Source organism: Phacochoerus africanus, chromosome 2 (assembly GCF_016906955.1).
Source record: "Phacochoerus africanus isolate WHEZ1 chromosome 2, ROS_Pafr_v1, whole genome shotgun sequence".
Lineage (NCBI taxonomy): Eukaryota > Metazoa > Chordata > Mammalia > Artiodactyla > Suidae > Phacochoerus > Phacochoerus africanus.
The window spans coordinates 49242484-49258119 of record NC_062545.1 but is presented as its reverse complement, the minus strand read 5'-3'; the positions used below and the strand labels follow the sequence as shown (position 1 = coordinate 49258119).

General features: G+C 36.4%; 1 protein-coding gene across 3 annotated transcripts in view; it reads right to left on the bottom strand.

Moving 5' to 3' along the window:
• Nucleotides 1–15636, bottom strand: part of ADGRB3 (adhesion G protein-coupled receptor B3) — a 732417-nt gene that overhangs the window by 312168 nt on the left and 404613 nt on the right. For all 3 annotated transcript variants that reach the window (XM_047760010.1, XM_047760017.1, XM_047760000.1), the window contains 2 exons: nucleotides 2524–2673; nucleotides 1625–1700 (listed from right to left, as the gene is read on the bottom strand). In XM_047760010.1, the coding sequence (XP_047615966.1) occupies nucleotides 1625–1700; nucleotides 2524–2673 (226 nt within the window). The remainder of the gene's footprint in view (nucleotides 1–1624; nucleotides 1701–2523; nucleotides 2674–15636) is intronic.

Sequence of the window (15636 nt, the reverse complement as noted above, 5' to 3'; positions counted from 1 at the left end):
TATACGCACACTGTGGTATATGGAATGACTGGCCAATGGAGACCTGCTGTATAGCACAGGGAACTCTATCCAATATTCTTGATAATCTATATGGAAAAAGAATCTAAAAACATGGATATGGGGAGTTTCTGTCATGGCTCAGTGGTTAATGAATCCACCTAGGAACCATGAGGTTGCTCAGTGGGTTAAGGATCCTGTATTGCTGTGAGCTGTGGTGTAGGTCACAGATGCAGCTCGGATCCTGCATTACTGTGGCTGTGGTGGAGGCTGGTGGCTACAGCTCCAATTAGACCCCTAGCTTGGGAACCTCCATATGCCGTGGTTGTGGCCCTAGAAAAGACGAAAAGACTAAATAAATTAATTAATTAATTAAATACACAAATATATAAAAATAAAAAATAAAAACATGGATATGTGTATACGTATAACTGAATCACTTTGTTGTACAACAGAAATTATCACAACATTGTAAATCAACTATAATTCAATAAAATAAAAAAGTAAAATAAAATATAAATTTAAACAAACTAAAAGTCAAAAAGAAAGGTCAAATTCCATTCAGAGCAGAAGGGAATTAAAGAAAGGTAGATTCACAGAGTTTATCTGTGGTTGAAGGCATCGCTCTGGATGACTCACTAACTATATTAATAATTCACTGCACATAGAAAGATTTTCTCCAAATAATCATGACTAGTCACTGCAGCTGTTGTTCTTTCCTTGGGAGGCCTTTTTCTGCTGCACTGAACTCTAATTGTTTCTTTTTATTAGACCATTTGTTATGCCCCTGGTATAACTGTACACATCATTTGCAGTCTCTTTTCCCGAAAATCTTAAAGCTTAATTCATGAGAGTGTAAGTGCATATTGCTATGAGGCTATATTTAACTAAAATACAACTTTTTCTCAGTCTTGCACAGTGAGGTTGAGTGGAAGAAACAGGTCACCAAGAGTGAGAACAGCAGCACCCAAGGAGAAGTGAATGGTGTTCTCTGTGCAATCTGGTAAAGCAGTTAAGACAGTAGAGTGCCTAAATTAATGTTGGTAGAATGACTATTTGTAATTGTTTCCTTTTAATGTCTAGGAGGAAAGAAATCAATGGATTTCTTCCAAAATTAGTCCTCTAATTGAACAACAGCATTTTTTCCTAATGTAACTGTAATCGAACATTTATTTAGAAGCAAATTGAGATCTTGTGCAAATGAACAAAATCATGTATTCCCAGCCATCGTGATACTCCTTTAATTCCATGTGATGTGGATGAACAGTACCATTAAGTACAAATAAAGAGAAAAGACAGATTAATTTTAAAACGGCCCATTCTATTATTGAGCCTTGAGGTTTTCTTTTTCTGACTTTTTTTTTTTTTTGCTCAGTCTTAAGGCAAATCATGATTAGTTACAAAAGAATTACAAAGCTATAATCAGAGACCAAAATTGTCTTTTCTAGTTGTTTTGAAATGCACAATATGCTAATAAGCTGTTCATTAAATTGGTATTTTCTGTTTCATTTAAGAAAAAGCCCTTTGTATTACCAAAGCTTGTTTGACTATTTTCATAGAATGAGCTATAATCACATTTTTGGAATAATTTACAAAGATTACAACAGCTTATTACTGTGGAGCTTACCTCAGAGTAGGCAAAATTAGATCTAAGTTTTTGTACAGGACTGCTCCAAGAACAAAGACTGATGATTCATCTAATTCTAGAAAAGAATAAAGTTTAAAAATATTAGCAAAAACAGCAAGAACAATACTATGTCTTATAAAACTTTAATCTCCTAATTACAAGGGGATTCCAGAACTTGCTGCTGTAAAGCCAGGTAGAAGAAATGCCTTCCTAACTGCATCCAAGTGAACCCACACACGGCACATGTTAATTTCAGCTCCAGATGTGTTTTCAGTGGTTTTGTGTCATGGAGTAACCTTCCTTCAGGCAGAGACAAGAAGCTTCTTTAGTTGCACCTACGGAGTTTAAATTCCCAATGATGTGGGAGAGAGTCAATTCTTTTCCAGAGTTCTTGGTGAAAATGTCAGAATCTCCCAGGTGAGAATTAAGATCAAAATGTCACTACTGAAAATAATCATTAAATTTTAGAGGTTACTGAAGATGTTCTTAAACCTTAATTTTTTCTTAGAGTTTTTTTTAGATTTCAAAACCAAAAAAATATATGAGGCAGAAATCATAATTACTTTGCATATAATGGAAAATACAACATATTTCAATCCCTAAACTTAAAATCTTAGGCCACACAGTTTACAAGGGATGATATTGTCAACACTGAAACTTGACCATGTTAAGCTCAGGTCTGTAATTTGCATGTGTATTTTTTTTTCCATTTTAATAGATCCTTTCCTCAAGTAAATTCAGATTTAAAGACCAAATTAAATTTTCTATTATTTACAAAGTGAGTTTAGAATCATAATTGACTGTTTCCTAAATTGCTTGATATATGGTAATTTATACTTAGTGTACTAATAAATAAACATAATTTTTTGTTCAAGGCTTAAATTACTTCACATATTTACCTTTTGATGACACAGGAGTGAAGATGCTTTTGGGGATGACTACCCTATCTTCTGAGTTCCTTGCCCAGTCAACCATCCCCTTCCGTCCTTTCATTGGGAAGTTGATGTCTGTTAGAACAGAGGCCGCAGGGAGCTTCTGAATGCTAGCCACTATTAAAAAAGAAGTAACAAGGTCAACTAATATCAATGTTTTCGAAAGTGATCAAATTAAACATTGCACGATACTCAGAATGAAATGTTTAGTCAAAGCAACCTAAATATTCATCGACAAAGGAGTAGATAAAGAAGACTTGGCGATATATACCATAGACAACATAGGCAACATATTTCAATACCTAAACTTAAAATATTAGGTTTAAACCATAAAAAAGAATGAAATAGTGCCATTTCCAGCTGCATGGATGGACCTAGAAATTATTATACTAAGTGAAGTAAGTCAGAGAGAGAAAGATAAATATCATATGAGATCACTAATATGTGGCATCTAATAAATGATAGAAAAGAACTTACAAAATAGCAAAAGACTCAAAGATTTTGATACCAAACTTAGGGTTACCAAAGGGGAAACATAGTGGGGAGGGATACAGTAGGAGGTTGGGATTAACATATTCACACTTCTATATATAAAATAGGTAAGTAACAAGGACCTATTGCATAGCACAGGGAAATTTACTCAATACTCTGTAATAACCTATATGGGAAAAACATCTGAAAAGGAATGCACATATGTATAACTGGTTTACTTTGCTATATACTTGAAACTAACACAAAATTGTAGGTCAGCTATACTCCAATAAGATTAAAAAAAAAATTCTAGTCAAAATTATATTTGTCAGAGATATAAAACAGACATATTGCTTATTATTAAATGATATCCATTAAGGTCCTTGATTGTTTTTCTTATCAATTTGGTTTCTGTGGCTTTCAATAGGAAGCATACAATGATGGTCAATGGCTGCGCAGACACTCTGGGAACACCGACAGGTGTGGCCATGCTTGTTCATGGTTGGCCTGCATTCCAACTGTTAGAAGCCTATACTGTATTGTTTGTTAAATATTTGATTAATGTACCTAATTTATAAACAGACATTTTCACTTAAATCTGAACTTTTCATCTTCAGAACAAATTTTCTGTGCTTATCTCTGAAGATTGTCTTTGGAACAAATATCTCATGGGTTAGATGGGGTATCATGAAGACAAGAAAAGCAAAATCATATTGCTCTGGGAGACAGAACTGTTAGAATTCAAATAACAAAGCACCGGCAGCACCGTAACCACAGAGCCAATATAATATGCAGAAATGTCAAACGAATAGTAAAAACAAACAATTCTTATAATACAAACCCACAATTGGAAGTAATAAATATATATATGTGAATGGAAAATTCTGTCTTTGATCATAAGTACTTTAATATCTATTGATAAAATTAATATGTTTAATAATGTCTGAATATATTTTATTAAATATGCAAATATATATACATACATATATAACTACATGTAATAAAACTACTATAGTAAACAATTAATTATATATATATTCAATGAAGAAATGTAATTTTTATGATTTTTATAAGGTCCATAGTTGTTCCACATTAAAGTTTCAGTTGTTCCATGGAAGATTTAAATGGAAAGATGATGGGGAAACGTTAAGAGCTATTGCAATAGAAAAGCTGAAGTAAGAAACCATTATGTTCCTCATAAGTGGATTTCATTCTGAAGAAACTTGTAATTTAAATCGAGAGAGGATGAAAATTAAGAATTTAACAATATTAGTTGTATAAATATATTACTGCACCACTGGCTTAGTTGTAAATTAAATTGGTTATGTATTACTATACTTTAGCAAAGCTCTCTCAGGCTATTATGCACATCTATTATTAGCATAGGATAGAATTTCATTTGGCCAATAATTTGACATAATAAGCTTACAAAAGGATTTTGTTGATGGAAAGTAGGTTTGGGGTAATACATAAATTGTTATGGATGTGAAACGCTATTTTCAGAGAATGTACTTAATAATTTTGGTTTCTTTACTGATTCAAACAATATAGTCCTTTTTTATCTATAACTAACCCATTTCATGTGTCCTAAAGGGTCCAAAGCCTCCACCGCCAACAGATGGACAGATCAGCACATTGACAGCACACTCTTCCTGAAGGGTCCTGCAAGCTTTATTCAATATGCAAAACTAAGTTTATCCATTTCCTTGACTCTAACTTTGGTTGACTTGGTGTTTAGAAGAAATTTATTTCACCTCTCTGCTCTAAATACTGATGAAAAAAAAATGAAGGTTTTTCTGACTTCTTGTTTCTATTACAAAGGAAAACAAACAGGAGATAAAACAGTTGGACCTTGAGATCTAATAATGCCTCTACTTATATATACACTGGATAGAAAACAAAAAAACAAATTAACAAATGAAAAGGAAGAAATAAATGGAGGAAGCTTATTCTGCACCAATTACCCTAAAAAAATTCTAGTCTAATACTATATTCCTAAATATGTAAAAATGAGATAATTATACATGCATGCATCTCACTTTATGAACTGCATTCATTATTCAGTCAGAGGTACACTGACTGACTATAAATTATGATATACAGATTATATCAACTTTTTAACATAGTCAAGACTAAAGGAATATAAAAATCAATTAGGATCACTAACTGCTGTAAGAAGTCCCTTAAATTGCATTGTCTTGAGCATAAGACATGTATAAAAGCAAGTATGTGTTCATTAATTTTGATAGGAATCTAGTTCACAAAGTAAGATAGTATTTTCCAATAAATACATTATAGAAAGGGATATGAATTCGTAGATTGATAAGATTCTAATGCTAGCCTTCAAATTATCAGTATACATGTTCTTTAAAATACACTATATTTAAAACTGTACATCTTTGCCTTAAACCTACTTAGGATGGTGCCTAAAGTGACGTGTTTCTTCACAACCCTGCAGCGATTAACAAGAAAATCTATTTTATTTTCATACAGCAAAAATGGTTTAAAAATGACTTTTATTTTCTCCTTTCAATCCTGTACCAGACACTAGGACCAATTTAATTCTCAATTCTTTCCCTTCTTCACCAAGTTTGTCCAAAACCCTTAGGTAAAATTTGGATGTAGTTAGTTTTCAGGGACCTAGGGATACAAAAGATGTTAAGTGGATACAAAAGAGGTGGGATAAATAAACAAATGCCTTAAAGTAACTCTATAGTACATACATGCCTAGTGCTGCTGCAGGGACATAAATGCAGAGCCATCTACATACTTTGCTTCTATAACAATCGCCCCATTAAAGCCAGTCATTGTGGGTGTTTAGATGATAGAGCGACTTTCCTCAAGAATTGAGAAAAGGCTTTTCTTATGGAAGATTAAAGTGGTTAGAAGAAGCCTCAAAGGACAGAGTGTCCCCGAACAAACAGGCACGTCTTAAACGCTCCAAGAATTACCCTAAATTCACTGTATCGTGTTTTCATTACAACACTAGATTTGATTTCTTATGCAATAAAAATAGGTGACTCATCATGGATAAACCTTGGAGCAAACCCAGCTGTACTTTCATTCTGTATTTTTAATGCTTTCATTTCGAATTTGTATATGCAGCATAAAATCCTCTGAGAACATTACGTCTGTTATTGGCCAAGCTCTCAAAGGATTCAGGTTTGGTATAGATTTTTGCTCATCAGAAAGCATAAAGGCATTTTTGCAAAGGGGTCTAAAACAACATGAGCTGTTCTTTTGCTTTTGTTTTTCGTAACCACTGAGCTCTCCTTTGGTTCATCAAAGCAGGTGGTGCTTCTAATCTGTTCCTGAGGAATATCATGAGGTTTTAGCCCTTTGTCCTCATTGACTGAGGTCTTGAACGATGAGGACTTGTAATGTCAATGGTCCACTACAAATTGACCATGAACAAGAAAGTAAGGCATCTGGAAGGAAAGTGCTAGAAAGCAAAAGTACATTGATGAATGATGTAGGAATGAGCAAAATCTGCAAATGAGGGTCAGCAGAATGCGGCAGTTTCCCAGAGTGGCATAAGTGTGAACTTTGCATCTGGGCTCTTGATTCAAATCCTTGATATTTTAGGCTAAGTTGTCCTAGATTTTTGGAGCCACCCCCAGTTCACCTCTGATATTTTGTATAATTATAATAACATCCCTTATCACTCTCCAAAGTCTCATTTTAGAAGATAAATTCCAAGTTTATCTCACATGCTGTGTGACACTGGAAAAATTGCCTAACCTCTCTGTGTCCTGATTTCCTCTTATGTACCATGGGAACGGCAACGTTATCTACCTCACTCAGATGTTGGAGGATGAAATAAGTAAATATGCCAAGAGGTGAAAGCTGGTGCCTAAACAGTACCTGGAGTATGGATGGTCCTATGTAAGTGATGGCTATTACAGTAGCTTTTCCCCCTAATCATTTCCAGAGGAACTACCTCACTGCATGTTCCATATTATGATAAAGTATTTGATTTTTGCATCAAACATTCTTTTTTCATTTTCCTTCCGTGACCTTAGACATAACATTACATGGTCAAAACTCTATGTTGAATATATTTAGATGACCAAAGGCAGGAATCGCACTTAAATAGAGCTCATCCTTTAGTACTTTAATGCACTACCTAGGGGGTGAATAAGGATTCCTTTTTCCTCATTCCCTCCCTGCCTCCCTTCCTTCCTTCTTCCTTCTTTCCTTTTTTCTATAGCTTCTGCCAGAGGAAAGGGGCTGCCTTCTCTGGTTGTATGGTAACACAAGGTCAGTCAGGTTAAAAATCTATTGCCTCAATTGAGAAGGGAAATAACTGCATCATGAGTGAGAGATTCTGTAGTTCTTCTGCAGCCATGGCCACAGATACCAAGAGAACATTAAAAGCACTATTTTAAAGCAGTTGCTTAAGTGCTTAATGCAGTGACTAACATTCTATAAATGAGTAGAGGAAAATCCCAAGCAAGTGGATCTCATAATCAAAAACATACGTATAAGAGGATACAAAAGAAGTTGTTTATGGGATGCCCTAAAAGCTGTCCTTCTCATTGTTTCCTTCTATTGATGTTTCCACTATACTTAAAGTTTTCATCATTTTTCATGTTGATTCAGAGGGAACAACTTACAAGCTGGGTCCTGACTCAACAATGTTAGAAAATTGGCCAGTTATCAAAATGGAATTGCTTGTGGAAAACATCACTCAATATTGCTCGAGAGTCACTTGCACAGTTTTAAAATCCTGAAAGTAAACCTTGGGAGGAAGGGAATGATGCATTGCATTAGTGTGTTAGAAAGGACTCTTAGTTTTGCTCCCTTAGCTCTTTTAGTTTTCTGAACCCTTAGCAAGCACGTGGGGGCTTGGTAGAGTCTATACATGGGGGCTGAGAGTGACCCCCCTGGCACTCAGCAGCTTAGGAAGCCATTATTTTTGTATTTTTATAGCAATGATGAGTATCCTGCAAAATTCTGAGAGTATTTGGGAGGGAAAGGAAGGACAGATGACATTATCTGAACACTTGCCATGGCCTTGGCACTTATTACCCATTCATTAACTGGATTCAGCACAAACTTATCAAATGGTTCCTCTGTGCTAGGCTCTGTTCCTAACATAGCGTTTGGCCAGAAGCTTTATACATGATACCCTATTTAAAACAAATCTAGGAGGTATTGATGTTATCAGTATCCTCACTGTTATTATCTGTATCTTTGTTTTAAAATGAGGAAGAGGACTCTAAGTGGTAACATTGTGATTCAAATCTCAGTTTTCCCACTCAGAAGGATAGGATTTTGCACTGTTTGATTGTACCTAACACATTAACAGCAAATTTACTTTGTCTTACTATAACATTTTTGCATTAAATATAAAAGATAGACATGATCTATTAGGGGAATTAAAACTATCTTACTTGCCCAACAGGAGATCAAAACTAGATACCATGGAAGAATGAGGAAGGATGGACTAGGAGGTTCAGATCGGCATATACACACTGCTATATACAAAATCGATCAGTAACAAGGACCTACTATATAGCTTGGGGAAAAATCTAGTCAATACTCTAGATAGCATATATGGAGATAGCATATATGGGGAAAGAATCAGAAGAAGAATGGATATATATGTACACAAACACATATATAGGACTAATTACTAAATTATTAAATACATGTATCACTAATTAACTCTGCTGTACACCTGAAACTAACACAACATTGTAAGTCACCTATACTCCAATATAGTTTATCAAAAAAAAAAAAAAAAACACTGGCTGCGATATGACATTATTAAAAAGGAGGATGCAGATATTACATATACAAGTGCTTTAACTCAACCATCTTAATCTTCATGTTCTTATACCTTTATGAAAAAAATCACACTTTAAGACAGGAAGGTTTTTTTTGTTTTGTTTTTGTTTTTTTTTTTCTTTTTAGGGCCACACCCATGGCACATGGAGGTTCCCAGGCTAGGGGGTCAAATTGGAGCTACAGCTGCCAGCCTATGTCACAGCCACAGCAGTGCAGGATCCAAGCCACATCTGTGACCTAACCCACAGCTCATGGCAATGCAGGATCCCAGACCCACTGAGCAAGGGCAGGTATTGAACCCATGAGGACATGGGTACTAGTCAGATTCGTTTCTGCTGCGCCACAATAGGAACTCTCTCACACAGATTTTTAATTTCAGTCTTCCCAGCCCTACTTCCCCCATTTATTCTGTATCCTCCCCAAAGTTTGAAATTGGAATGTTGAGGGCCATGAGGAAAGAAGATGCATCAGAGGGCAGCCTGTAACTACTGTTTCCCTGGAAACAGAGCTGGTGGAAGGGACAACTACAAGGACCATGGTGCTGAGAGCCTCCATCAGTTTAGTCTCCACAACATGGGGGTAGCATCCCCACATCCCAGAGCAGCACACAGAGATTTAGATGAGAAACGTTCTTCCCATCAGATTTGAGTTAAGAGTAAAAGCAGGATCCTCTGATATTTAAAAACAAACAAAATCAGTAGGTGGTGGAGAAAGCAACCATGTGGCAATCAAAGATTTTTTTTTTCTTTTGTTCTTTTTTTTTTTTTTTTGCTTTTGTGGCTGCACCTGCAACATAAGGAAGTTCCTGAGTTGAAGCATCAGCTGCCGTCCTATGCCACAGCCATGGCAACACCAGATCTGAGCATCTGCAACTACGCCACAGCTTGCAGCATTGCCAGATACTTAACCCAATGAGCGAGGCCAGGGATTGAACTCACATCCTCACAGACACTATGTTGGGTTCTTAACCCGCTGAGCCACAATGGGAACTCCCCAAAGATTTTTTTTTAAGTTGCTAAGTTCTAAGGAAATTTCATATATAGTGAAACTTTAAATAATTAATCATTTTGTATATTCCTAACATCAAAATAAAAAATAATCTTATGAAATGTTTGTGAATCATCAGCTTCAGATTCTGTTTTTTATCTGTTAGCCTGGGAGCATCTGTACTGCAGGGCACATTACTTATTTCTGCTTCTGGCCATTTGGCTAGATTTGAGTGCGTCTATGGAAGATTCCCTCAGCTTCTTCTTAGGTCACCCCTACTCCCCAGCATGCAATCATGTTGATGCACATGTAACCTCCACAGCCAGACATATCACCCTTGTCGAAGTTGAACTCAGCCAACCTGGAACTGACAAACTACAATCCACAGGCCAGCTTTGCACTGCTGGCTATTTGTGTGTGGTTTTCAAGCTAAAGATGGCTTTCACATTTTTCAATGGCTGAAAAAAACAGAAGAATTGTATTTCTTGGCGAATGAAAATTAAATAAAGTTGAAATCTCATTGTCCACAAATAAGGCTTTATTGGGACATAGCCACACCATTTATACATGCAGCCTATGGTCACTTTCAGGCAACAAAAGCAGAGTTGAATAGTTATGGTAGAGACCACATTGCCTACAAACCCTGAAATATTTACTATCTGTTTCTTTACAGGAGAAGTTTGCTTTTTTTTTTTTTGTACCCCTATTGGAAAAGCTATTTTTTTTAATATTACAAATTTTCTTTAAAGAGAAATATATCCTAAAAGCTTCATAATTTCTGCACTTTTTCTATTGCATGTTTTTTCTAATTGACTTTTCTTCTTATGCGACATAGAATTTAATGAGGAGAATTTAAGCTGATTATACCGATTTTCTTTCACATATTAAAAAGGGTATATTTTGTGTACTTTTATGAAGAGGCATTTATAAAAGTTCATCTTCTCCACACAAGCAGTTCATGATTTTATTCCTAATAGAAAATAAAATGTGATAGATGAATCATTTGTGTGTGTATACCTGAATGAAAAAACCAAATCCACAAAGAAAATACTTGAGCAAATAAATTCTTTGTCTTCTCCCAACAAGTAAAACTAAGAACAGCATTCCTACAGAGAAGATGGAGCTTTAGATGATCATGGACCAGGTATAAAAGGATGAGAGCTTTTTTGTGTATGCAGCATTGTGTGTATGTGCATGTGATGTATCATTGTGAAATTTATGATTTGTGGGTATTTAAACCTTACTGGAGGGGTTAGGCAGGGTTCTTTGAGGGGTCAAGAGCCAGTGCAGGCAAGAAACAATCACCGAAGCCAAAGACTTAAGGTCTTCCTAAGCCAGTGAATCACCCATCCCCAGAAGAGATGCTGCGATGCCAAGGGCTCTGACTTGACAAGAGAACAGAGGTCACTGCAGACTGAAGAGTTCACTCTGGAAACTCATTTATCCAGCAGACATCAAGGAAGCCTTGAGAGTGTTACAAGCACTGTCCCACCACTGAGGACCTTGTGAGTGTGCAAGAGACACAAAGTCTTTGCCTGTAAGGAGCTCACAGTCTAAGGGGAATGCACACAACTGATAAGTGAAGAAATAACTCAGATTCTAGATTGTCACAGGTGGCATGAAAGACATAAATGATGAGATGGCACCTGGTGGGTTGTTCAAGGAAGGCCTCTCTGAAGAGGTATAGTATGGGCTGTGGTTTGCTGGTTGAGTATGAGTTAGGGGAAGAGGAACAAGCTTGTGCAGACACAGAGCCTGGAAAAGGGCTGTGATGTTTCAGAGGCATCAGAGTAGCAGTGTCTGGGTAGAAGAAATGATATAAGCAAAAGCATGAGATAAGGGAACTTACTATGTCCTAGAAAAAGAGTAACACTTTAAATAAAGTTTTAGGTAGAAGTCTAGTCAAAGTAAGGGTGGAAAATTGTATTTTAGGCTAAGAGACCTAAAGATCTTCAGCATGATCAAATGTAGAACCTGGAGATGCAAATTGGATGTCTTGTAAAAATAAGTAATATTTGTGGCTCAGTAGGTTAAGGATCCTGCACAGTCATTGCTATGGCTTGAATTGCTGCTGTGGCACAAGTTTGATTCCTGGCCCGGGAACTTCTGCATGCCATAGGCGTGGCCAGAAGAAAAATAAGTAATAGTTGATAATGTGAACCCCCAAGTGAGAAGACAATGAACAGGTTCATTCATTCAACCAATATTAACTGAACACCTATCACATGCCAAGCACAGTCCTGGGCACTGGAAATACATCAGTGAACAAAGCAGTTAAAGTCCCTGCCTTCATAGGACAGGCATTGCATCTGAGGAACGGCAGATAGAGAACAAATAAACACAACCAGATTGGGGATGTCAGTAACAGTAAGTGATGTGCTAATAAATGCTGAAAGGAACTGGGGAAAGCTTTACCAAACTGGGGAGGTTTCTCTTGTAAGCTGGCCTCTGCACAGATACCTGCAAAAGAGAGATGGTGAGCTTACACAGAGACTAAGGAGATGATAGGGGAAAAGCCTGAGAAGAGCAGCTTAGGAATAATTCACTTTAAGAGGGTAAAGAGATGTAAATAGGGAAACACATCAAAAATAAATAGGAAGAGAAAAAAATAAACCATAACAGTAAACTAATGGTGAAACTGGTATTTTAAGCATGACAGAGTGCTTCATAAGGAGTCACCTTATAAAGACTATGGAGTATTATATTTGCTGTGGGTTTATCATAAATGGCTTTGATTATATTCAGGAATATTCCCTCTATACCCACTTTGGCGAGGGTCTTGATCATGAATGGATGTTGGACTTTGTCAAATGCTTTTTCCGCGTCTATTGAGATGATCATATGATTTTTGACTTTTTTTTTGTTAATGTGGTGTATGATGCTGATTGATTTGCGTATGTTGAACCATCCTTGTGAACCTGGGATGAACCCAACCTGGTCATGTTGTATAATTTTTTTGATATGTTGTTGGATTTGGTTGGCTAAGATTTTGTGGAGAATTTTTGCATCTATATTCATCCATGATATTGGGCGATAGTTTTCTTTTTTGGTGGTATCTCTGTCTGGTTTTGGAATGAGGGGGATGGTGGCATCATAGAATGTCTTTGGGAGTATTCCTTCTTCTTCAACCTTTTGAAAGAGTTTAAGGAGGATGGGCACCAATTCCTCTTTATATGTTTGATAAAATTCACCTGTGAAGCCATCTGGTCCTGGACTTTTATTTGTAGGGAGTGATTTTATGACCTCTTCAATTTCATTTCTAGTGATCGGTCTGTTCAGTTGGCCTGTTTCTACTTGATTCAGTTTTGGCAGGCTGTAAGATTCTAGCAAATTTTCCATTTCTTCCAGATTGTCAAACTTGTTGCCATATAGTTGTTCATAGTATTCTCTTATGGTTTTTTGTATTTCTGCTGTATCCATTGTGATTTCTCCTTTTTCATTTATAATTTTGGTTATTTGGGTTCTTTTTCTCCTCTTTTTAGTGACTCTGGCCAGGGGGTTGTCAATTTTGTTCACCTTTTCAAAGAACCAGCTCTTGGTTTTATTAATTTTCTCTATTGTTTTTTGAGTCTCTACTTTATTGATTTCTTCTTTGATCTTTATAATTTCCTTCCTTCTGCTGACTTTAGGCCTTTTTTGTTCTTATTTTTCTAATTCATTTAGGTGGAGGGTTAAGTTGTCCATTTGGGATCTTTCTTCTTTTTTGAGAAAGGCCTATATTGCTATAAATTTCCCTCTGAGCACTGCTTTCGCAGCATCCCCTCGATTTTGAGTGGTTGTGTCTTCATTATCATTTGTTTCAAGGTAGTTTTTAATTTCCTTCTTGATTTCCTCATTGACCCATTGGTTTTTTAGTAGCATGTTGTTTAGTCTCCATGCAGTAGGTTTTTTCTCTTCCTTTCCCATGGTTGATTTCTAATTTCATGGCATTGTGGTCAGAGAAGATACTTGAGATAATTTCTATGCTCCTCAATTTATTGAGATTCGCTTTGTGTCCCAATATGTGGTCGATTCTTGAGAATGTTCCATGAGCATTTGAGAAGAATGTGTATTCTGCTTTTTTGGATGTAGTGTCCTGAAGAGATCAATGAAGTCTAACTTTTCTATTGTTTCCTTTAGGATCTCTGTTGCTTTCTTGGTTTTCTGTCTAGAGGATCTGTCCATTGATGTGAGGGGGGTATTAAATTCTCCTACTATGATTGTATTCTCATCAGTATCTCCCTTTATGTCTGTTAATATTCGTTGTATGTATCTGGGGTGCTCCTGTATTGGGGCATATATGTTGACGATAGTAACATCCTCTCCTTGGATGGATCCCTTAATCATTAAGTAGTGTCCTTCTTTGTCTTTCTTTATGTCTTTTGTTTTAAAGTCTCTTTTGTCTGATATGAGCATTGCGACTCCTGCTTTTCTGTCATGTCTATTGGCGTGAAATAGTTTTCCCCACCCTTTCACTTTCAATCTCTATGTATCTTTTGTCCTAAGATGAGTTTCTTGTAGGCAGCATATTGAAGGTTTTTGCCTTTTTATCCACTCAGCCACTCTGTGTCTTTTGATTGGGGCGTTCAGCCCATTGACATTTAAGGTGATATTGATAGATGATTATTTATTGCCATTTGAACCTCGTGTTCCAGTTGATTCTATGGTTCTCCATTCTTCCTTTTTTTTTTTTTTTTTGGTTGGATGGTCTCCTGTTATTATCTGCTTGAGTGTATTTTTTTTTTCATGTTTTGCAAATGCAATATTTGGTTTTGGCTTGTGGTTGTCCTGTTTTTTAAGTATGCTAAGCCCTTCCCATATAATGCTCAATGGGGAAAAACTGAAAGCCTTCTCATTCCAATCTGGAACAAGACAGGGATGCCCACTCTCACCACTGCTCTTCAACATCGTTTTGGAAGTCCTAGCCACAGCAATTAGACAAACCAAAGAAATAAAAGGCATCCATATAGGAAGAGAAGAGATCAAACTGTCACTGTATGCAGATGACATGATACTATACATAGAAAACCCGAAGGACTCAACCCAAAAACTACTGGAACTGATTCATAAATTCAGCAAAGTAGCAGGATATAAGATTAACATTCAGAAGTCAGTTGCATTTCTGTATACCAGCAATGAAATATTAGAAAAGGAATACAAAAATACGATACCTTTTAAAATTGCACCTCACAAAATCAAATACCTCGGAATACACCTGACCAAGGAGGTAAAGGACCTCTATGCCGAGAACTATAAAACTTTAATCAAAGAAATCAAAGAAGATGTAAAGAAATGGAAAGATAGTCCATGTTCCTGGATTGGGAAAATCAATATTGTAAAAATGGCCATTCTACCCAAAGCAATCTACAGATTCAATGCAATCCCTATCAAATGACCCAGGACATTTTTCACAGAACTAGAACAAACAATCCAAACATTTATATGGAACCACAAAAGACCCAGAATCGCCAAAGCAATCCTGAGAAACAAAAACCAAGCAGGAGGCATCACTCTCCCAGACTTCAAGAAATACTACAAAGCCACAGTCATCAAAACAGTGTGGTACTGGTATCAAAACAGACAGACAGACCAATGGAACAGAATAGAGAACCCGGAAATAAACCCTGACACCTATGGTCAATTAATCTTTGACAAGGGAGGCAAGAACATCAAATGGGAAAAAGAAAGTCTCTTCAGCAAGCATTGCTGGGAAACCTGGACAGCTGCATGCAAAGCAATGAAACTAGAACACACCCTCACACCATGCACAAAAATAAACTCCAAATGGCTGAAAGACTTCAATATATGACAGGACACCATCAAACTCCTAGAAGAAAACACAGGCAAAAC